We start from the raw sequence: 21,938 nt of genomic DNA on the forward strand, positions 1-21,938 counted from the left end.
GTTCAAACCCACAGAAGCTCGGAGGTAGAATGGCACAGCAGTGCAAATGTGAGCCTGGAGTCCTAGACTGTAATTTCATACCCCACTCTACCCGAAGGTGCTTTGTGACCTGAGGCAGGATACTTAATTTCTCTGAGCCAAGTGGAATGATCCCTAATTCATGGGGTCCTGGTGAAGACTCAGTGTGATAAAGTTTGTGAAGTGCTTTGCATGACGTAAGCCCTCCTTCTATGGTGGAGATATGGTGCTGATGGTGGTTTAGTGATGCTGCTACTGGTTATCCCACGTGGAAGACACCTGCAAAACTCTGCCCCTGCCTCTCCAGCTTGACCCCTCCGTAGGTTGGTCTTTTCCTCAGGTCCCCCTAATGGGACAGGGTTATTCCAAAGGACCCGGTGCAGGAAAGGAAGGCTTTTCCTCTTTGCTCAGGGTTTTGTCTTGATCCCCACTCATCAACAGCCTCACCTCCCATTTTTCGTCCTGCTGCAGGAGTGAGAGCAAGAGAACCACACTGCTGATGACTCCGAGGGAGGGGCCCTGGACATGTGCTGCAGCGAGAGGCTGCCCGGTGAGTCTTCCCAGCACCCAGGTGCTCCCAGAGCTCTGAATGGAGGCAGAGAGTCCCCAAGGACCCTGGGGCTGGAGGAGAACCTGGGTGGCTGTGAATCAGCTCGAGAGGAGTGACTTGGCTGGTCTGTAGGTCTTCGTTTCAGTGAAGATTTGTTTTGCTAATCCCTGATGTCTTTCTGATACCATTTGGAGCTGCTCTAGACTCAGCTGGAGGGAAGAGCAGGCAGCTGAAGGTGTGTGGGGAGGGTGGCGAGACGGGTGGAGAGCTAGGGAGTCCAGACTTGACTGGGACATGACCACTGGCCAGTGGTATACTGGGCAGACTTCGAAAGGTAAGATGAGGAAACGACAGCCTCTCCGTGGCATGAATCAAGGGTAGGGGGACGATGTGGAGAAACGCCTTGACAGGGCTGGGGAGAAGCCTGGCTGTGAACATCCAGTTATACTGCCTGGGTCCCATTCACTGCTCTTGCGCGGAGTGTGGACCGTGGCCATTGCTGTCACCACAGAGCTATTACCAAGGCACTCCTGCCCATGAGGTGGCAGCCCATCCCAGTTAGAGACCAGATACCTAAGTCATGATAAATTGCTTTGGAAGGAAGGAAGGAAGGAAGGAAGGAGGGTGGAGGAAGTTGTTTTGTGTGCTTTTACCTTTTATGAAAGTTTTTATTGATTTTTCCCTCCTAATAACAAATATCCATTGTAGAAATATTAGAAAATAAAGACAAGTTAAAAAAAAAAAAGGAAAAGAAAAATCACCATAATCCTGTCACACCGCATACATTTTCATATTTCCTTTTCCAAAAGTGTTAGTGTTAATTACTCAGTCATGTCCGACTCTGCAACCCCATGGACTAGCCCACCAGGCTCCTCTGCCCATGAGATTTTTCCAGGCAAGAGTACTGGAGTGGATTGCCATTTCCTCCTTCAGCAGAACTTCCCAACCACAGATCAAACCCAGGTTTCCTGCATTACAGGTGAATTATTTACCACCTGAGCCACCAGGGAAGCCCCTCCCTTGCCAGACCTTTTTGTTAAGGAAAAATCAACAGCTTTTGAATTCTAATTTTGAAGTCTCAGACCTGTTCAGTTCAGCTCAGTCGTGTCCAACTCTTTTCGACCCCATGGACTGCAGCACACCAGGCCTCCCTGTCCATCACCAACTCCCGGAGTTTACTCAAACTCATGTCCATCAAGTCATCCAACCATCTCATCCCCTATCGTCCCCTTCTCCTCCCGCCTTCAATCTTTCCCAGTGTCAGGGTCTTTTCCAATGAGTCAGCTCTTCGCATCAGGTGGCCAAAGTAGTGAAGTTTCAGCTTCAGCATCAGTCCTTCCAATGAACACCCAGGACTGATCTCCTTTAGGATGGACTGGTTGGATCTCTTTGCAGTCCAAGGGACTCTCAAGAGTCTTCTCCAGCACCACAGTTCAAGAGCATCAATTCTTCGGCACTCAGCTCAGACCTGTAGCTTGTCAGAAACCTCATGATTGGCAAGGAAGCTTAGAGTATTGAGTCTTCAGCGACCCTCTTTAAGAAAGACACAGAAAATAACTAGGTGTGACTCTAAAGCGATGACTGTTTGTTTTTTTAATTTATTTATTTTAGTTGGAGGCTAATTACTTTACAATATTGTAGTGGTTTTTGCCATACATTGATATGAATCCACCACGGGTGTACACGTGTTCCCCATCCTGAACCCCCCTTCCACCTCCCTCCCCATCCCATGCCTCTGGGTCATCCCAGTGCACCAGCCCTGAGCACCCTGTCTCATGCATCGAACCTGGACTGGCGATCTGTTTCATGTATGATAATATACATGTTTCAGTGCTGAGAGAATAGCGATGACTGTTTAAGCAGTTGTTTTATTCACACCAGGAGCCGGGACCCCAGTAACTGATGAAGCGCCTCCGGCCTCCTAATGAGCATTTGGCCCTTTGACGTAATTCATAACTTGTCCAGTAGGGGGTGCCATTGCTCAAAACACTTTTGATGGCCTGTTAAAGTAGGCTAGGGCTTCCCTGGTGGCTCAGATGGTAAAGCTTCTGTCTACAATGCGGGAGACCTGGGTTCGATCCCTGGGTCGGAAAGATTCCCTGGAGAAGGAAATGGCAACCCACTCCAGTACTCTTGCCTAGAAAATCCCACGGACGGAGGAGCCTGGTGCAGGCCCATGGGGTCGGACACGACTGAGCGACTTCACGTTCACGTTTAAGGTAGGCTAGGATGGATGCCATCTCACCAGAGTCCTTGTGGGAACCCAAAACAGCTATCTTGAGAAAAAAAATACTCCAAAGGGCTATGAGAGCTGTCCACAAACATCTGAAAGGCTGTGTTGTGAAGGGGACAGCATATCCATTCTGTATGTCTCAGAAAGAGGGCATAAATCCAATACATAAAATTTTTAAAAAGAGACCTTGTTGGCCCACAGGATACAGAACTTTCTTTTTGACTTTAAAAGAAATCTGGTCCCGGAACTTGATAATTCAAGACAAAATGAGTGTTCCGTCACTCGAGGCATTCAAGTATTGTCCGGATAGACGTTGGAAATTTCCTCAAAGGGTGGGAGGTCGAGATGACATCACAGTCCTTTCAACTGTTAAACGGTTCTGTGATTCAGATATGAGTCATAGAATTCAGAGATGATTCTACAAACAGGGATGGCCCCACTGGCTAGAAAAAAATCTACAGAAAATAGGACATAGTGTATAGGAATCCAGAGTAGCATAGTGTGGAGGAAAGAACTCCGGGTCTGGCCTTAGAATCCGGCTGTTCTGTATACAAGCTGTGTGTTTATGGACAAGTCACTTAACCTCGCTGGTGCTCTAGTCCTTTGTGAATGGAGACAACAATGTGTACATTTATCCTCACCAGGATGAAATAAATGTAATCACACGAGCAGTCATTCCACAAATACTTGTTGAGCACCTACTGTGTGTCAGATGCTATGCTAGGAATATAGTGAAATGTGCTAGGAATAAGCATAGTCCTTGCCCTGCTTGGAGCTGCTTCTGGAAAATAGCATGAAGCCACTGCAGAGAGGCTGCAGTAATAAGCGTGATGTGTTCCAACCCTCTTTCCCATTCCTCCCCAAAAGCCAACAACCAGCAGAGGATGGAAGGGGAGTAGTGATCACCTCCACAGGGCCAGCACATTGCCCTCCTGGTGCCAGGCACTGTACTAAATGCTTTTACATGTAAGCCAAGGGGCGGGGACGCCAGCAGGGTATGTGAGGAGTCAGCTCATTCCTAACACTCTCTACTGGGAGAGAGCGTCAGAGTCCACAGGTAAAGGGCTCGAGCCCACAAATCCACCCTCCACTTCAGATGCCAGTCACAAGCCCAGGTTGTTACCTGTGCTTTTTGGTGACCCGCTACCAACTGGAGGTTCCAACAACCCCCTCCAACTCAGGATGCCAATCGCAAGTCCTGAAGGTCACCTGTACTTCCGACCTATGATTGGCTCTATATCAGAGGTTCCCACAACACTGCCCTCAGGTTTGCTAGAATGGCTCTCAGAACTCAGAGAAACATTTTTAGATCCCCAATTTATTATAAGAGGATATTAAAGGATGCAGAAGATGACCGCCCAGACCGAAGACAGTGCGTCGGGCAGGGTGTCGGTTTCCCTGCTTGGAGGCCCCTTCCTCTCCCAGCACCACTCTCCCCGCATCCGTGCGGTCACTGGCCCGCAGGCTCTCCAGTCCTGTCCTTTTGGATGTTTCCTGAGACTGTATTACATAAACACGATTGATTAAATCGTTGGCCATTGGTGAATGATTCCGTTTTGAGGTCAGGCCTGGGACTGGAAAGTTCCAGTGCTCTAATCACATGGTTCTCCTGGCTACCAGCCCCCATCCTTGGGTGGGATCCAAAAGGCACCTTCCCTGAAGCATTTTCAGGAGCTAAAGATGTGACCAAATATTATCTCATTGCTCTTCTAGCTCTAGAAATTGCAAAGGTTTTGGAAGATATGAGCTAGGAACTGTGGATAAAGGCCAAGTATATATGAGAAATATATATTTTGGTCATCTGAATGACCAATTATAAATTTCTTCTGAATCATAATATAGTACATATCTCACTCAGTCCTCTCTGCTGCCCTAGGAAGTTCAGTTCAGTTCAGTGGCTCAGTCATGTTCGACTCTCTGCGACCCCATGGACTGCAGCATGCCAGGCTTCCCGGTCCATCACCAACTCCCAAAGCTTGCTCAAACTCATGTTCATCGAGTCGGTGATGCCATCCAACCATCTCATCCTCTGTCGTCCCCTTCTCCTCCTGCCCTCAATCTTTCCCAGCATCAGGGTGTTTTCAAATGAGTCAGTTCTTCGAATCAGGTGGCCAAAGTATTGGAGCTTCAGCATCAGTCCTTCCAATGACTGATTTCCTTACGGATTGACTGGTTTGGTCTCCTTGCAGTCCAAGGGACTCTCAAGAGCCTTCTCCCACACTACAGTTCAAAAGCATCAGTTCCTCGGCACTCAGCTTTCTTTATAGTCCAACTCTCACATCCATACATGACTACTGGAAAAACCATAGCTTTGACTAGACAGACCTTTGTAGGCAAAGTAATGTCTCTGCTTTTTAATATGCTTTCTAGGTTGGTCATAGCTTTTCTTCCAAGGAGCAAGCGTCTTTTAATTTCATGGCTGCAGTCACTATCTGCAGTGATTTTGGAGCCCAAGAAAATAAAGTCTCACTGTTTCCATTGTTTCCCTAGGAAACAATGATTGCCCTGGGAAATTAGGTATTATTTCCCTAGGAAATACAATGATTGCCCTAAGAAATCAGATATTATTTGCTATCCCCCATCTCATAGAAGAAAGGGGCTTTCCTGGTGGCTCAGACGATAAAGAATCCGCTGCAGTGCAGGATACCTGGGTTCGATCCCTGGGTCCGAAAGATCCCCTGGAGAAGGGAATGGCTACCCACTCCATTATCCTTGGCTGGACAATTTCATGGACAGAGAAGCTTGGTGGGCTACAGTCCATGGGGTCGTAAAGAGTCAGACACAACTGAGCTACTAACACTTTAAGTTTTCTCATAGAAGAAAGGACCAGGGTCCAGAGAAGTTAGAGAGTCTGTCCAGCTTCGTTTAGCTGGTGTTTGGTAGAGGGAGGCTTTATTCCAGGCAATTTCCTTCCGGAGCCCAGGAGCCACTGCCCCATTCTGTTTCCTTGTCACCATTTAGCCATCATCTTCTCCTGGCACCTTGTGGACTGAGGCAGAAGTAACTAAGGTGTGTATGTCTCCAGGGAGGCATTAGGAGGAGTTGGGTGACGTCACTATGCCTGTCTCCATCTGTGCTCTGGCTCTGGGAAGCCTGCCTGCCAGGGCTCAGGCAAGTTATGTGCCCCTCTAGACATCTTGATTGATACTGAAATAACTTTTTGTCTGTTTCCTCCATGGGGCCATGAGCTCTTCGAAGGTAATGGCCTCTCTCTTCCGTCCTCCGTGGCAGCATTTATTCACTCATCTCTTCATCCGTTTACTCACCATTCATTGACCACCTCCATGTGCCAGGCACTCTGTAAGTACTAGAAATTAACAGTGAGCCAACCTGAGAAAATTTTCCACCCTCACAGGACAGGATCGTGAACTAGCTAAGATCAGGCATTCTGAACCCAAACGTGGCTCCACCACCGGGGTGATTGTGGGCAGGCTCCTTAGCCTCTTAGTACCTTCCGTTTACAAAAACCGCAAGAATAACATTCACTCCCACGTGGAACTGTTGGAGGATGAAATGAATGAATGGAGCGCAAAACAGTGCCTGGAATGTAGCGAGTATTGCATAAACATCTGTGGGACTTCCCTGGTGATCCAGTGGCGAAGAGTCCCGGCTCTCAATGCAAGGGTCCGGGTTTGATCCCTGGTCAGGGAACTATGTCCCACATGCCGAAACTAAAAAAGATTGCACGTGCTGCAGTAAAAATTGAAGATCCTTTGTGCTGCAGCTAAGACCTGGCACGACCAAATAAATAAATGTTAAAAAAAATACATAGGCATTGCTATTAAGCAAAAGATAGACAATAAATAAGGAGAATACATAGTAGGGCAGATGGTGATAGTGCTATGGAGAAATCAAAGCCAAGCAAGGAGGGGTTGGAAAGGACTGGGACGCGAGGGGTGGGGTGGGATGGGGCTTGGCATTATGAATAGGGTAGCCCTGAAACCTGATAAGGAGTAGACTTCCACAGTTTTCATCAGCCAGAACCACTGACCTAAGCCTCCACTTGGACCTAAAAGGAGATGGAGATATACAGGACCAGAGACTTGGGACATTGGGCCTTTAGAATGAGCCCACGGGCCTGGCAAGCAGTTGCATAACGATGGTGTAAAAATACAGCCCTTGAGTAATCTCTCCCCCTCCCAGCTGTCTTCCCCACTGGGCAAGACTAAGAGGCAAGGCAGAGTGAGGACCAGCCATTCCTGGGTGACTCACTCATTCCTACACACACTGCCAGGCGGGGGCAACACGGCCAACATTCCTGGGGCCGCGGTCATCCAGACCTGAGCTGGCGCCAAGCAGGTCATCCAATCCTCCCAGACTGAGATTTCTGGGCGAAAACATCATCAGGCATCGCCAACACCTGCAGGCAGCCCACAGCTGCCCCCGGGACAGGCAGGCTCGCTCGCACGCCCGGAGGCGTTCCACGCAGGCGCACACGTGCTGGTGTTTGCTCACTTGTCACAGCCTCATGCTCATGTATTCACGTGCACGTCATACCCACACTCAGTCCCCTGGGCACACGCAGCTGCCACACCTGCGCGTCTTCTTCCTCTTGCGCACCCAAGACCTCTCAGCTCCATCGCCCTGTCATCCAGCCCTTTCCACGAGAGATGAGCTTAGAGGCGGACACACTTCCTTGTTCACTGTTTCCTCTTTAGGGCTCTTTCTTTCCTGAAGCCACGCCCCCTTCTCCTGCATGTGCAGATAAGCAGGCTTGTTCCTTCCCTCTGCTTCTCCACCCTGTCCCCAGCCCTCACTGCATGCAGTTCCTAGGTGCTGTGATGGACAAGGGCGTGCACACACTCCCCTGTGTGCACATAGGTTTTTTTCCAGCATGCACACACTCTTTTCCACATGCTCACCCTCCTCTTGTACTTCCCCCTTGCTTGCTCACTTCCTTGCTCATTTACTTGCTCACAGTCACCCAAACACACTTATACATGCAAACTCACACTCCCCAACCCCCCTTCTGTGTGTAGGTGTTCACATTTGCGAGGAACGAGGCAAGCCTGCTGATGCTGGGGCCTTGGCTCCTGCCGAAAGCACCAGTGCAGGCCTGGCCTGGGACCAGCAGCTTCCTCAGGGCCGTGGGGCAGAGGAAGGAGGTGAATAAGGGGCTTCCTTGGCTTCCCTGGTGGCTCAGTGGTAAAGGATCCACCTGCCGATACAGGAGACATAGGTTCGATCCCTGATCCCAGAGGAGCCCTCATGCCGCAGAGCAGCCAAGCCCATACTCCACAACCATGAAGCCTGCGCTCTAGACCTGGGGAGCTGCAGCTACTGAGTCCAAGCACCCTAGGGCCCGTGCTCCACAACGAGAGAAGCCACTGCAGTAAGCAGCCCACACGCCAGCGCTGGAGGGTAGTCCCTTCTTAACACAGCTCGAGAAAAACCCACGCAGCAACAGAAACCCAGCGCAGCGAAAAATAAACAAAGATAAAAGTATTTTTTAAAAAAGACAACAGTAGGTGCTGATGATGGCATGATGTCACCGTGTGTTGTACACAGCACTGCCAGCAGGCAGCTCCATGGGCAGGCCTGTTCCCAACGTTGGCAGGGACCAAGGTCAGACTGCAGGTGGGGCGCCACCCCCTGCCCTGTCCTGCATGGTGGGGGCTCTTGTGTGCATGCATAGGGGCACGTCAGTCTGTGTGTGCAAGCACGGTCCACACTCCACCCTGCTAGCTGACCCTCGGTCACCCCTCAGACCTAAAGATACCCTTGTGGAAGGCCATGTCTCCCCTCAGAATGGTGTTCCTGCCTTCCTGAAGGCTTCAGGCCATTTGGACAGAGGGTCCTGGAGTCCTCACTGTCAAAGCATGGCCTGAAAAGAGGGGCATGGGCACATATCCTGGGCCCAGTGGACCTCTCGTCTCCTGGGGAGTGGTATGGCCAGAAGGGGGAGTGCAGGGCCCTGCTCAGCCTGGCAGTCTGGGGCTGACCCAACCCCAGGGATTTTTTTCTTTTTTTAGCTGTGTTGGGTCTTCACTGCTGTGTGGTCTTTTCTCTAGTTGCAGCAAGTGGCAGCTGCTCTCTAGTTGTGGCTTCATTGCAGTGGCTTCTCCTGAAGCCACAGGCTCTAGGGCCCTCGGGCTTCGGTAGCTGTGGCACGTGGGCTCCGTAGTTGCAGCTTCTGGGCTCTAGGGCGCAGGCTGAGTACTTGTGGCACACAAGCTTGGTTGCTCCATTGCATGTGGGGTCTTCCTGAACCAGGGATCAAACCCATGGCTCCTGCATTGGCAGGCGGATTCTTTACCACTGGACCAGCAGGGAAGCCCCGGCCCCAAGGATCTTAACAGGAGTTGGTTAATCCTGCAGGGGCATCTATGGAGACAGTCACCAAGGCATGGAATCTCCCTCCAGAAAGCCAATGAAATTACTTACGGCATGTTGGTGAACCCATTCAGACAAAGAGAAACTCAGGGGTCCTTGGCAGTCAGCTGTTTCACTAAGTCTATGAATCGTGGCGGAGTCCTCTCTCTACAGCTCTCCCAGTTCCAGGACGCGGGCAGCTTGAAGGGTCCTCTGCTTTCGTTCATTCTTTCCACACTGGCCCTTGGCCCCACTTCCAGCTCAGCTGGTTTTGTTTAGACCTGGGAGATGAGAGGGTGGTGATGGTTGGCAGCTTTAGAGTACTGTCAGGCATACTCCCCTGTGTGCGGCCTGGTTACCTTCAGAGGTCCTCACAAGGCCCCTCTCTGGTTTCGTTCATTTATTTTTCTCTTTTGTCTCCCACTGCCGTGTCCCTTCTCCTTGTAGTTAATGTGCTCTAATGTTTCATGTGTATTTTGTTCCTTTGTTTCTGTGTTCTCTTGTAGAACAGGGGGCAATATTTCGTGCATGTGTGTCTATTTTAAATTTGTACCTGTTGCATTCAATCTCAGTCTTCTCGTCAGCAGCCCCGTTTCTGAGATCCTTCCACAGTGCCATCTGTCCTCTGACCCTTTGCTCCCAAGCCTTGCAGTGTATTCCCCAGTGTGTCTCTGGATCTGCACATGGCCTACCAGCTCCCCCAAGCGATGGACGTGTAGGTGCCCCCCTCCTCCCAGCCCACCACAGGTAGCACAGGAGGGAACTTTGGCTTGTGTGTTTCCTGGGACTGTGTAAGGATTCCCCACCCCAATCCCCACCCCCCACCCCCCCAGCGGAAGCACTCATTTCTAGAGTTTTCTACTTCCCAGATTGGTTCCAGCAGAGAATCTGAAAGAAACTGGAACACAGAAAACCAGGAGGAAGTGGTGTGGGTGGAGGCTAGGGAGACACACAGGAGCATGCTGGGCCATTATTGATGGCCATGGCGGGGATCTGGGTCCTTATCCCAAGAACAAAGGGCAGCCATTGAATAAAACTACAGCAAGGGCTCAGATTTGTTTGCTTTTTTTTTTTTTAAGGAAACAGTGGATCTTTAGTGCCAGAAGGACCCTTAGAGATCTCTAGGCACACTCTGAATTTACAGTAGGCCTCTGAGGCCCACAGAGGCCATGAGATGCCGAGGGCCACAGAGCCCACTAGTTAACAGAGCCAGAACTGCTAGCCAGGCCCCCCGCCACTTGGCCAGTGTTGTGAGCCTCCCTGGTTGCCGAGGGCTATCTGAAAGCAGCAGCCTCTGCTGGGCTGGGGTTTGTCAGCATATCTGTCCCTGGACGGGGGAGGCAGGATCTTGGGTCGACCTTGCTCACCCCCTATCCCCTGGACTTTCTAAGACCTCTGAGGGCACTTAGCAGGACCCACCCTCCTGCTTCCAGGGAGGGAGGCCTCAGACTATCAGACACCCACAGACGGCCCTATGCAACATCCCTTGCTGGCTCAGTGAGTGAGAACCGAAACAGAGGGTTAAAGACATGCACGCCAGTCCTGGTTCTGCCTTTTACTCTCTAGACCTCAGTTTCTTCATCTGTGAAGTGGGAGCGTGGAGCAAGAGGCTCTCCCAAGTCTGTCCCCCCCTCGCTCCATGTTGGTGCTTTCGTCTCAGGCACTTGGAACCTCTGGCCCCACCTCTCAGGGCCTCTCCATGTGTTCTTTTAGTTCTCACCATGGGCTCGAGGGAGGAAGGCACTGCACCCTCAGAGTTTCACTGACCCTTTTCACCCTTGTACTTCTGGGCCTCCGCTCCAGAGAGGCACAAAGAACCGAGCCTTTGTTTGCAGCAACAAAGCTGTTTGCAATTTCAGATAGAACCATTTTATTATATGCCATCTAAAGAGTACTTGAGTTGGCTTTTGTTTTGGAAACTTGTTAGCATTTCAGATTTAATTAACTGAGAGAGACAAAGCTTCCCCACTTCTGCCACCCCCAGCCCATGTCCACTCCATCCACCGACCCCAGGTGCCTGCCGGCACCCTCAAAGTCCCTGCCCATGTAGGGTGCAGGGCCCCCACTGCCCTGCTGAGGGGCTCGCCTGGCAGATGAAAGGAAAGTCCTGCTGCCTGCCCCTTGTGCTTCCCTCCCGTCTTCCCCTTCCTCTCTAAATTCTGCTGCTGTTTACTGAGTGTTCACCATGTGCCAGGGACCATGTGAAGCACTGGGCATTTTTTTTACTTGATGGCATCCTCAGACCCCAGCTAGCAAGACTTAGTGGATCTGTTGTCTGGAGGAGAGATTGAGTTGCTTCCCCAGGGCCACACAGGTTGTCAGTGGCACCATCGGGGTTCAAACCTAAGTCTGGTGATTCCAGAGCTTTTGTTGGAAGTCCCCACAGAACGAGCTTCCTGTCCAGAATACAAGCCTCTTGTAGAGACTGCCGGGGCTGCAGTCCTGACTCGGTGGGGCCAGGTCCAAGAGCTGGCTCTTGTTACAGGCGTACTGCCCTTTACCGCACTTCGCTTTACCCAGCTTCACAGACACTGCGTTTTTCATGAATTGAAGTTTTGTGGCAACCCTGCATCAAGCAAGTCTGTCAGTGCCATTTTTAAAGCAGCATTATTTTTTAAAGTTGTACATTGATTTTTTTTTTCAGATATAATGCTACTGCACACTTAATAAACTTTAGAAGTGTATAAACGTAACTTTGTATGCATTGGGAAACCAAATAACTAGTGTGACTTGCTTTATTGCGCTATTTGCTATATTGCAGTGGCCTGGAACTGAACCCATAGTGTCTCTGAGATACTTGGAAATCTACTTCCCAAGAGCAGCCACACGTTGGTCCTGTTCTCATCTCTTGACAGGCCCCCTTCCCCTAGCACAGCCTCCTCGGGGGTCTGCAAACAGCACTCAGCCTCCTGCCCCTCTAGCCTCTACTCCCTTCCTCCCCACAGTGAGGTAGGAGCAGCAATCCTATAAACAAGTGTCCATGTCTGAGGGTGGGGTTTCACACACAGTGATGGGCTGTGGCGCCAAGCACCATTTCCCACAGGGATGAGGCAATACTTGTGAACGCGTGCATTCTTAAGGTCAGGCATGCGTTCTTAAGAATGCCCAGGTAAGGAGAGCAGATCACTGGAGGTAGTCTCATCTGGTGGGTTGGTTCGTGGTATGGGCTGTGGCTGCAAGCTGCCTGGTTTCTGGTCTTAGCTTCTGCCCATTATCAGCTGACCTCGGCCAAGTGACTGAGCACCATGTGCCTCAGTTTCCTCATCTGTAAAATGGGAGTGAGAGCAGTACCTCCTAGGGCTATTGAAGATTAAATGAGTTAATATATATGAAGCACTTAGAGCAGCGCCCACATGTGGTGAGCACTCGGTAGGCCTTAGCCCTCAGTGGTCCTGGCTCCGCCTGCGGCTGGCTGATAACCTACAGCAAGCCACTTTCCCTCTTGGCCTCAGTTTCCCTGTTTGAGAAAGCAGCGGACTAGACCAGATGACCCTCAGGGCCAGTCAGACTCTGCCCATCAGTGGTTCTAGAAGCCCTGGCAGGGCTAAGCGTGGTGTTCCGCTGGTCAGCAGCCCTGTGACTGTGTCGGTATGGTGGGTAGGTCCCTCCTGGCCATGTTTGGGAAGGGAAGAAAAGCTGAATGGGCCAGGAGCTCCCTCCTCATGTCAACAGGAACAGGCTGAGCCAGCCTCCTGCTCCAGTCCTGATGGATGGCAGCTGGCAGCTCCAAGGATGAGTCACCAGCAGGAGCAGCCGTGGGTTCCTGGGCTCAGGTGTTGCCAGCTCCAGGGCACACTCTGGCTGCAGAGTTTGGTGGTGGGACCTGGGTGCCAGGTGACAGGAGAGGGGTCACGGTGTTGCCACTTGCCAGCTAAACTCTCAAGGCCCTTTGCCTGCGTGCTCTACCCAGAGCCCCTAGAGCTTTGGCCCAGGGTACAGAGCCCCTGCCTTCCCGTGAGCCTCCCTTTCATATGATGCAGGCTTTGAGGAGCCGTCAGCCAGGATCAGGCACAAAAGCCACACCACCACCCCCATGCTGCTGGTTAGGGTTCAAGGATCCCCCAGACATAGGGGCTCCCTCCTTGCCTCCCAGGTTCTCATCGTCTCCCCGCCTTTGCCATAGTGGCCCTTTCTTGAGCAGCAGTTTGGGAAAGCAGAAAGATCACTGGGTATCAGGAAGACCAGGGTTTGCCTCTTGGGTCTGCCTGTACTTGGGCAAGCCACTTCAGCTCGCTCAGCCCAATTTCCATGCCTGAAAAATCCCCTTCACCCCATGCAGGAGGCTAGCCGGTGAGGAGCCGGGTGTTTCGTTGCTGTCGGCAAGCTGCCTCTGAGTCAGGGCTCCATGCGTGACAGAGGAGCTACCTCGCTGTGAACTACTGAAAAGCCAGTCCTTGACACAAGCACCCGCCTCTCACCGGCAGAACGGGGTTGGTGATGCTAATGCCTACCCCCCAGGGTGGGGGGCTGCTGCCGAGAGAAGCAAAAGGAGCTGCGTGCACACAGGCGCTCCGGGAGCTGCATGGGGCTGCCCAGAGAGCTGGCGCTCTCATTCCCGAGCAGGACAGTGAGTGGAAGGATGGACAGAGTGAGGAGAAGGGCCCGTGTGATCTCTAGGAGCAGAACCCAAAGAACAAAGTGGGCCAGGACCTCAGTGGTTCACGTGGGCAGGCACGGTGTTGTTCACTGCTGTATGTGCTGTGCTGAGTCGCTCAGTCGTGTCCAACTCTTTGTGACCCCATGGACTGTAGCCCGCCAGGCACCTCTGTCCATGGGGATTCTCCAGGCAAGAATACTGGAGTGGGTGGCCAAGCCCTCCTCCAGGGGATCTTCCCAACACAGGGATCAAACCCAGGTCTCACACATTGCAGGCAGATTCTTTACCATCTGAGCCACCAGGGAAGCCCGTTCACTGCTCTGTGTGTATCCATAAAACCTAGTCCAGTGCTTGGCACAGCATATAATTGGTACTCAACGTGTGTTGAACTCACACATGAATGAGCAGAGACTAAAATCAGCCCAGTTCTCTACCTCCCTCTGCCACCTGATCACAGACCTTCGCTCCCCACCCCTGAGATCTGAGGTTCTTAACCTGAGGTCCATGGATCCCCTCCAGAACTATATACAGAACTGAGGGTGTGTGTGTGTGTGTCTGTGTGTGTGTGCAGGCATCTTCCTGAGTGAAGACATGTTAGATTTCTGTCCAGGAAAGGTTTTAAATAAGCCCAGCCCTGAAAGGTACACGCTCAGTTGGATTCACCTGGACTCCAGGACTGCCAGGTACTCTGTAAGTTTAAAAAAAAGACCAGCCTCCACCCTTGTCTCTGAAAGGTACATACAGGACCCTTCAAACCTACAGTTTTTCTTCCACCCCCATAAGGTGCCAGGCAGTTAACCTGCCATCTTTCATATGCAAATGTGATGGTGGAGCATCGTCAGGGGACCAGTGTTCTGAGTGGCTATGCTCCTGTTGGGTGGGTCTCACAGAGCCTTGCACTCCCTCTCCATCTCTCCAGTCCCCCCACTTGCATTTAGACGCGACAGGTCAGCATCAGGGCCCTGGACCCAGGAATACTAACCAGGCCTTGTTATATCTGAACTCAGAATGGTACCCTCTTTTTAAAAATATTTTTCCTCATTACAAATATTAATAAATAAATATGTATATACATATATATTTATCTCTATATGTATGTGCCCATTATTATAGGAAATTTAGAGTAAGTAACAATGAAAAATATCACTCTGTTCTCACCATCCTCCAAAAACTATTGTTACTACCCTACTTCTGTTCTTCCCACGTACCGTGTATGAAGTTCATTGAGCACTTACTATGTGCCCAGCATCCACTGTGCTTCATGCTCACTGAGCACCACTTGAGTTAATCCGTCATCTTTTTGTTGTTGTTGTTTAATTTTACCTGCAATGGGTCTTCATTGCATGAACTTCTCTAGTTGTGGCACACGGGCTTAGTTTCCCTGAAGCATATGAGATCTTAGTTCCCCAACCAGGGATTGAAGCCTCGTCCCCTGCATTGGAAGGCAGATTCTCAACCACTGAACCACCAGGGAAGTCCCCAACCTCTCTGCATTCATCCGGGATTCTCCACCTTTTTATATGTATGTTTATACTTTCTTAGTTTTTGAGGCCAAGCAGAGAAAGCTGTTTTGTAACTTTGCCTTTCTTACTCCACACCATTGAAATTTCTTCCCCTGTTATTAAATATTCATCTACAGAGTCATTTTTAACGGCAGCATGATGATGTTTTATTGCAGGCAGGTTCCAGGCTTCTCAGACTGGGGTGCATGTACCCCTGAGGGCAAAGCCACAGGATAAATGTAGAACATTTTCCTGAAGCATAAATTTGATTCCAAGCTTTGGGAGGGGAAAAAAACATTAAGATCAAAACAAGTGCAGATATGCCACAGAATAGAATAAAGAACGCTCATGAATTTTAAAACAAAGCAGCAAAGACCAGGTCATGTGACTTGCAGTCTTTCCCCAAAGACCCATGTCCCCTCCACTCTGAAGATGGGAGAAACACCTGAGAAGCTCTGAGCTCTCCCTCTTCTTACAATTAAGGGAACTGAGACCCAGGAAGGAGAACGGATTGCCCAGGGTCCAGTGTGAGTGTCACAAGTCAAGCCCTGTAGCCTTTGAGCTGTACCTGTCCCACCCATCCATATTTGCAATCACGTATCGACCACTGTTTCTGAGGGTGTGGGTGGAAAACTTGCGGCTTGAGTAACTGACCTTCTGCTTAGTCGTGGAAACTTTCGACTTCCGATGCGATCCATCTCTTAACAGCGGCTTTTCCTTTTTCACCTTGCTGGCCAGGATCTGAGGTGTCTGCTCATGTGGTTAGTAACAGTAGCCTCCCAGGGCAAAGGCAGAGGCCCCTAGGCTCCACCAGCACTTAGATTTTTCACTTAATGTGCTATATGGTAAATACGGATCCACAGGCCTGTTTTACCCAGCTGACTTGAGCCTTTAAAGGCAGGAGTTACATTTGGTCATTATTATCTGATGTGTCTTGAGCACTTAGTGCCAAGATGGGTGCCAGGTGCCACGTTGGATGTTTCATCTATAGGATCTACTGTCGTCATCACAGCTTTTCTTTTCTTTAAATTTATTTATGTATTCATTTATTTATTTGGTTGCGTCGGGTTCTAGGTGCTGCACATTGGCTCTCCAGTTGTGGTGTACAGGCTTTCTAGTTGCAGCACGCGGGCTTCGAGGTGTGTGGGCTCTTAGTTCCTGTACCAGGAATTGAACCCACGTCCCCTGCATTGCAAGGCAGACTCTCAACCAATGAACCACCAGGGAAGTTCCCAGCACAACTTTTCAAATGTATCATCGTCCTTGTCTATCACTTGTCCATCCTCATTCACTCACCACAGAAATATTTACTGTAGACCTACACCCTAGCGCTGATGCTATATGCTGTGGACAATCATGATGACCGAAACTGCTCTTCCCGTCATGGAACTTACAAAGGACTGGGAAAGATGATATTCAACAAATAATTTGGACACACTATAGGGAGTGTAATGTAGTTCAAGGGACTGTCCAGGTTCAGTTCAGTCACTCAGTAGTGTCCGACTTTTTGCAGCCCCATGGACTGCAGCACACCAGGCCTCCCTGTCTATCACCAACTCCCGGAGCTTGCTCAAATTCATGTCCATCGAGTTGGTGATGCCATCCAACCATCTCATCCTCTGTCGTCCCCTTCTCCTCCCACCTTCAATCTTTCCCAGTATCAGGGTCTTTTCCAATGAGTCAATTCTTTGCGCCAGGTGGCCAAAGTATTGGAGTTTCAGCTTCAGCATCAGTCCTTCCAATAAATATTCTGGGCTGATTTCCTTTAGGATGGACTGGTTGGATCTCCTTGCAGTCCAAGGGACGCTCAAGAGTCTTCTCCAACACCACAGCTCAAAAGCATCAATTCTTCAGCACTCAGCTTTCTTTATGGTCCAACTCTCACATCCATACATGACTACTGGAAAAACCATAGCCTTCACTAGACGGGCCTTTGTTGGCAAAGTAACATCTTTGCTTTTTAATATGCTGTCTAGGTTGGTCATAACTTTTCTTCCAAGGAGCAAGCATCTCTTAATTTCATGGCTGCTGTCACCATCTGCAGTGATTTTGGAGCCCCACAAAATAAATTATCTCACTGTTTCCATTGTTTCCCCCATCTATTTGCAATGAAGTGATGGGACCAGTTGCCATGATCTTAGTTTTTTGACTGTTGAGTTTTAAGTCAGCTTTTTCACTCTCCTCTTTCACTTTCATCAAGAGGCTCTTTAGTGCTTTGATTTCTGCCATAAGGGTGGTATCATCTGCGTATATGAGGTTATTGTTATTTCTTCCTGCAATCTTGATTCCAGCTTGTGCTTCATCCAGCCCAGCATTTCACATGATGTACTCTGCATATAAAAGTTAAATAAGCAGGGTGACAATATATAGCGTTGACATACTCCTTTTCCAATTTGGAACCAGTCTGTTGTTCCCTGATTCTAACTGTTGCTTCTTGACCTGCATACAGATTTCTCAGGAGGCAGGTAAGGTGGTCTGGTATTCCCATCTCTTGGAGAATTTTCCACAGTTTGTTGTGATCTACACAGTCAAAGACTTTGGTGTAATCAATAAAGCAGAAGTAGATGTTTTTCTGGAATTCTCTTGCTTTTTTGATGATCCAGCAGATGTTGACAATTTAATCTCTGGTTCCTCTGCCTTTTCTAAATCCAGATTGAACATCTGGAAGTTCATAGTTCACGTACTGTAGCTAATTATTCTTGACTACAATCAATCAATAGTTATTAGAAACCTATTATTTGTTTTAGTTCTATGCTAGGTGCTATACTAAACATTATAAATTTGAACACGTAAAAACCATCATGTATTATTGCACTGGAGAAGGGAATGGCAAACCACTTCAGTATTCTTGCCTTGAGAACCTCATGAACAGTATGGAAAGGCAAAAATATATGATGATGAACTCCTCACGTTGGTAGGTGCCCAGTATGCTACTGGAGAAGAGTGGAGAAATAACTCCAGAAAGAAAGAAGAGACAGAACCAAAGCAAAAACATCACCCAGTTGTGGATGTGACTGGTGATGGAAGTAAAATGCGATGCTGTAAAAAACAGTATTGCATAGGAACCTGGAATGTTAGGTCCATGAATCAAGGTAAATTAGAAGTGGTCAAACAGGAGATGGCAAGAGTGAACATCAACATTTTAGGAATCAGTGAACTAAAATGGACTGGAACAGGTGAATTTAATTCAGATGACCATTATATCTACTACTGTGGCCAAGAGTCCCTTAGAAGAAATGGAGTAGCCCTCATAGTCAACAAAAAAGTCTGAAATGCAGTACTTGGGTGCAGTCTCAAAAATGACAGAATGATCTCTGTTCATTTCCAAGGCAAACCATTCAATATCACAGCAATCCTAGTCTATGCCCCAACAAGTAACACCAAAGAAGCTAAAGTTTGAACATTTCTGTGAAGACCCACCGGAGAAGGCAATGGCACCCCAATCCAGCACTCTTGCCTGGAAAATCCCATGGATGGAGGAGCCTGGTAGGCTGCAGTCCATGGGGTCGCGAAGAGTCGGACACGACTGAGCGACTTCAGTTTCACTTTACACTTTCATGCTTTGGAGAAGGAAATGACAACCCACTCCAGTGTTCTTGCCTGGAGAATCCCAGGGACGGGGGAGCCTGGTGGGCTGCAGTCTATGGGGTCGCACAGAGTCACACACGACTGAAGCGACTTAGCAGCAGCAGCAGCAGTGAAGACCCACAAGACCTTCTAGAACTAACACCCAAAAAGGATGTCGTTTTCATCATAGGGGACAGGAATGCAAAAGTAGGAATTTAAGAGCTACCTGGAGTAACAGGCATATTTGCCTGTTAAGTACAAAATGAAACAGGGCAAAGGCCAACAGAGTTTTGCTAAGAGAATGCACTGGTCATAGCAAACACCCTCTTCCAACAACACAAGAGAAGATTCTACACGTGGACATCACCAGATGGTCAATACCGAAATCAAATTGATTATATTCTTTGCAGCCAAAGATGGAGAAGCATTATACAGTCAGCAAAAACAAGACCAGGAACTGACTGTGGCTCAGATCATGAACTCCTTATTGCCAAATTCAGACTTAAATTGAAGAAAGTAGGGAAACCCACTAGACCATTCAGGTATGACCTAAATCAAATCCCTGTCCAGGCGGCTTAGTTCAAACCCACCACTTAGCCTCTCTGCACCTTACCTTCCTCTTCTGTAAAATGAGGATAACAGGAGTGCCAACTTCATAGGGTACCATGAAGAGTGAATAGATTAACATGAGCAGAGCACTCTGAGCAGGGCTGTGCTCCAAGTGTATTATTTCTGCTGGCCATATGAAGGAGAGACGTGGGTTGCCAGGTGTGTATGACGGGGAGGACCTGCTTTAGGAGACAAATGATGGAGTTCTACAGGATGAGTAGGAGTTAACTTGGCAAAGTGTTTTGGAGGCAGGTGAGGGGAGCAGGATGTTGGAGGAATGTTCCTGGCAGAGAGGACAAGATTCTCAGAACACAGTGGGTGGGTTCACCTGAGGGACTGCCAAGAAGTGTGGCTGGACCACAGCGGGTGGGGAGCCATACAGGGCCAGGTCTGGGAAGAGAGGGAAATACTGGCCTAGAAGTACAGGCGTCTCCAGGACCCAGCTCTCTGCTCCACACTGTTGATCCAGGCAGTGGGAGAGGTTCAGTAAGAATTTGTCACATAAGCAATCGAGCATGCAGACATGGTGTCTTGGCTATGGCTATTCCAAGCCCCCATCCAGAAAAGGAGTCCATTGTCCCGTATACATAATATGTGAACTGTCCTCACTGTCAAGCCATACACATCTGTTTCGCTGGTCCCTCTTTTTTTTTGGCCACACCACCACATGGCACTTGGAATCTTAGTTCCCTGACCAGGGATTGAACCCACGTCCCCTGCATTGGAAACAGTCTTAACCACCGGACCACTGCCAGGGGAGTCCCATGGTCCCTCTCTTCCTGGCAGTAGACTAGACAGTGTCAGTTAGGATGGGGAGTTCAGTAAGGTGGTGCTGCCGGAATCCCCCACTCCACTGGGGCCTCAGCTCTAGCCCAGTGCTGTTCAGACTTGTTTAGTGGTGGCTTGTGTTGAAATGATCTTAGAGGGTACCCACTATATGGAATGCCACTGAACAGCTTCCATGGCTGAGGCTTGGGTATGGAGATTCAGAGCACCTGGTCATAGCTGGGTCACCCGAGAAAAACGCCAGGGCTCCCTGAAACACAGTTAGAAAGCCAAGGCAGGAGCTTTGCCCCTGCTTTTGAGGTGTGGAAACTGAGGTCCAGCAAGGAGGGGGCGACTCTTCCAAGGTCACACAACCAGGGACAGACCGGAAGTGGATCCCAGACATTGACATCGGTTCTGCTGCCCCAAGGCTTTGCTCCACTGCTACGTGACCACCCCCACTCCCCTCCGTGTGGTGTCTCAAGGTGGGGCAGGGGCATGCGGCTGTGACCTTGCCAAGTCAGGGTACAGAACATGAGAGACAAAAACCGGGAGGGCAGGCGTGGGTGAGCTGTTTAGGGTCACGGCCTGGTTATGCTGTGCCTTTTTTTTCCATCTCTCTCTCTTTTAATTGAGTTTGAGGTGGTTGTTTTTTGTTTCCTTAAGAAATGGGAACAGAATGAAGCTGTGTAAACACCACGATGTTAACTCCCTGAAAAACCTCCTGCCATTTTAACTCTGTTACTGGAGAAATAAAAGAGAAATAATTTGTCCACCCACACTTAGCTCTTTCTGACGAAGGTAGGTGAATATTGCTTTGCTAATCGAGGGTGACTGCTGGAAGTGGAGCCAGGCTGGCTGATCTTGGATTGAGAGGAAGCCACGGCAACCCTAGAAGGAGCGGCCCGCGGGGTCGGCAGGGCCCGGGTCACCGGCCACGTTGTCACCTTCTGCAGGTGTCCCCCAGCCGGTAGGGATGGAGGCGCTGGACCAGGCCGAGGGGCCCGCGGCCTCACAGAGAGAGATGCCACCGCCCCCACCTGCTTCACCGCCCTCAGAGCCAGCTCAGAAGCCGCCACCTCGAGGCGCCGGGAGCCACTCCCTCACTGCCAGAAGCAGCCTGTGCCTGTTGGCTGCCTCCCAGTTCCTGGTAAGGACATCACAGGCCTCGCGGGGCCTGGAGGGAGGGCGGGTTGAGGGACGGCCTCCACTGCCTCCCCAAGATGGCCACCAGGGGACACAGAGGAGTGAGGGGCCTTCCTGGTGTCCCTCGTGCCTGTGGCCCTCCGGCTGGTGTGAGGAGAAGCCTGGCGTTCCAAGCCACAGCCTTGAGGGCTGAGCCGCTCATGCGCTGAGCTCAGAAGCAGGGATGCAGGCCTGGCTCCCCGCCCCCCATGGCCCTGCGGGCGTCCTTCTGAGGACTTCCTCTCTCTGGAGGGACCTCTAGGAGACTCTCCCTGTGATATGTATACCTGGTGGGGTGGTGGGCTCCCCTCTGCAAAGGCTCCCTTAAGTCAGATTTTCTCCAGGCAAAGTCCTAGGCCCTTGCCTCTGTTGCACAGTCCAGACTTTGGTGGGGGCAGTGAGGTGGGGTAGGCAGTAGGTTGAGGCTCCAGGTGAACTCTTGAAGCCGGGGGCGGGGGGGGGGGCGGATGGGGAGATATGGGGGCAAGGAGGCCAGACTCCGAACTCAGTGCGCTGGCCCCGGCCACCCCAGCTCGCCTGTGGGATGCTCTGGCTCAGCGGCTTTGGCCCCATCTGGACACAGAACACCACAGACGTCGT

The 21,938-nt window shown here is 50.2% G+C and overlaps 1 protein-coding gene across 2 annotated transcripts in view; it reads left to right on the top strand.

The window, feature by feature from the left end:
• Nucleotides 1–543: 543 nt before the first annotated feature.
• Nucleotides 544–21,938, top strand: part of PTPN5 (protein tyrosine phosphatase, non-receptor type 5 (striatum-enriched)) — a 34,644-nt gene continuing 13,249 nt past the window's right edge. Inside the window, exons 1-3 of one of the 2 annotated variants that reach the window (XM_010858431.1) lie at nt 544–568; nt 21,110–21,303; nt 21,871–21,938. The exon at nt 21,871–21,938 is cut by the window's right edge and continues 5 nt beyond it. In XM_010858431.1, the coding sequence (XP_010856733.1) occupies nt 544–568; nt 21,110–21,303; nt 21,871–21,938 (287 nt within the window). Of the gene's footprint in view, nt 569–21,109; nt 21,309–21,870 lie in introns of both variants that reach the window. The other variant, XM_010858432.1, reaches the window with a different exon arrangement.

This window comes from Bison bison, unplaced genomic scaffold (genome assembly GCF_000754665.1).
Source record: "Bison bison bison isolate TAMUID 2011002044 unplaced genomic scaffold, Bison_UMD1.0 scf7180017864388, whole genome shotgun sequence".
Classification (NCBI taxonomy): Eukaryota; Metazoa; Chordata; class Mammalia; order Artiodactyla; family Bovidae; genus Bison; species Bison bison.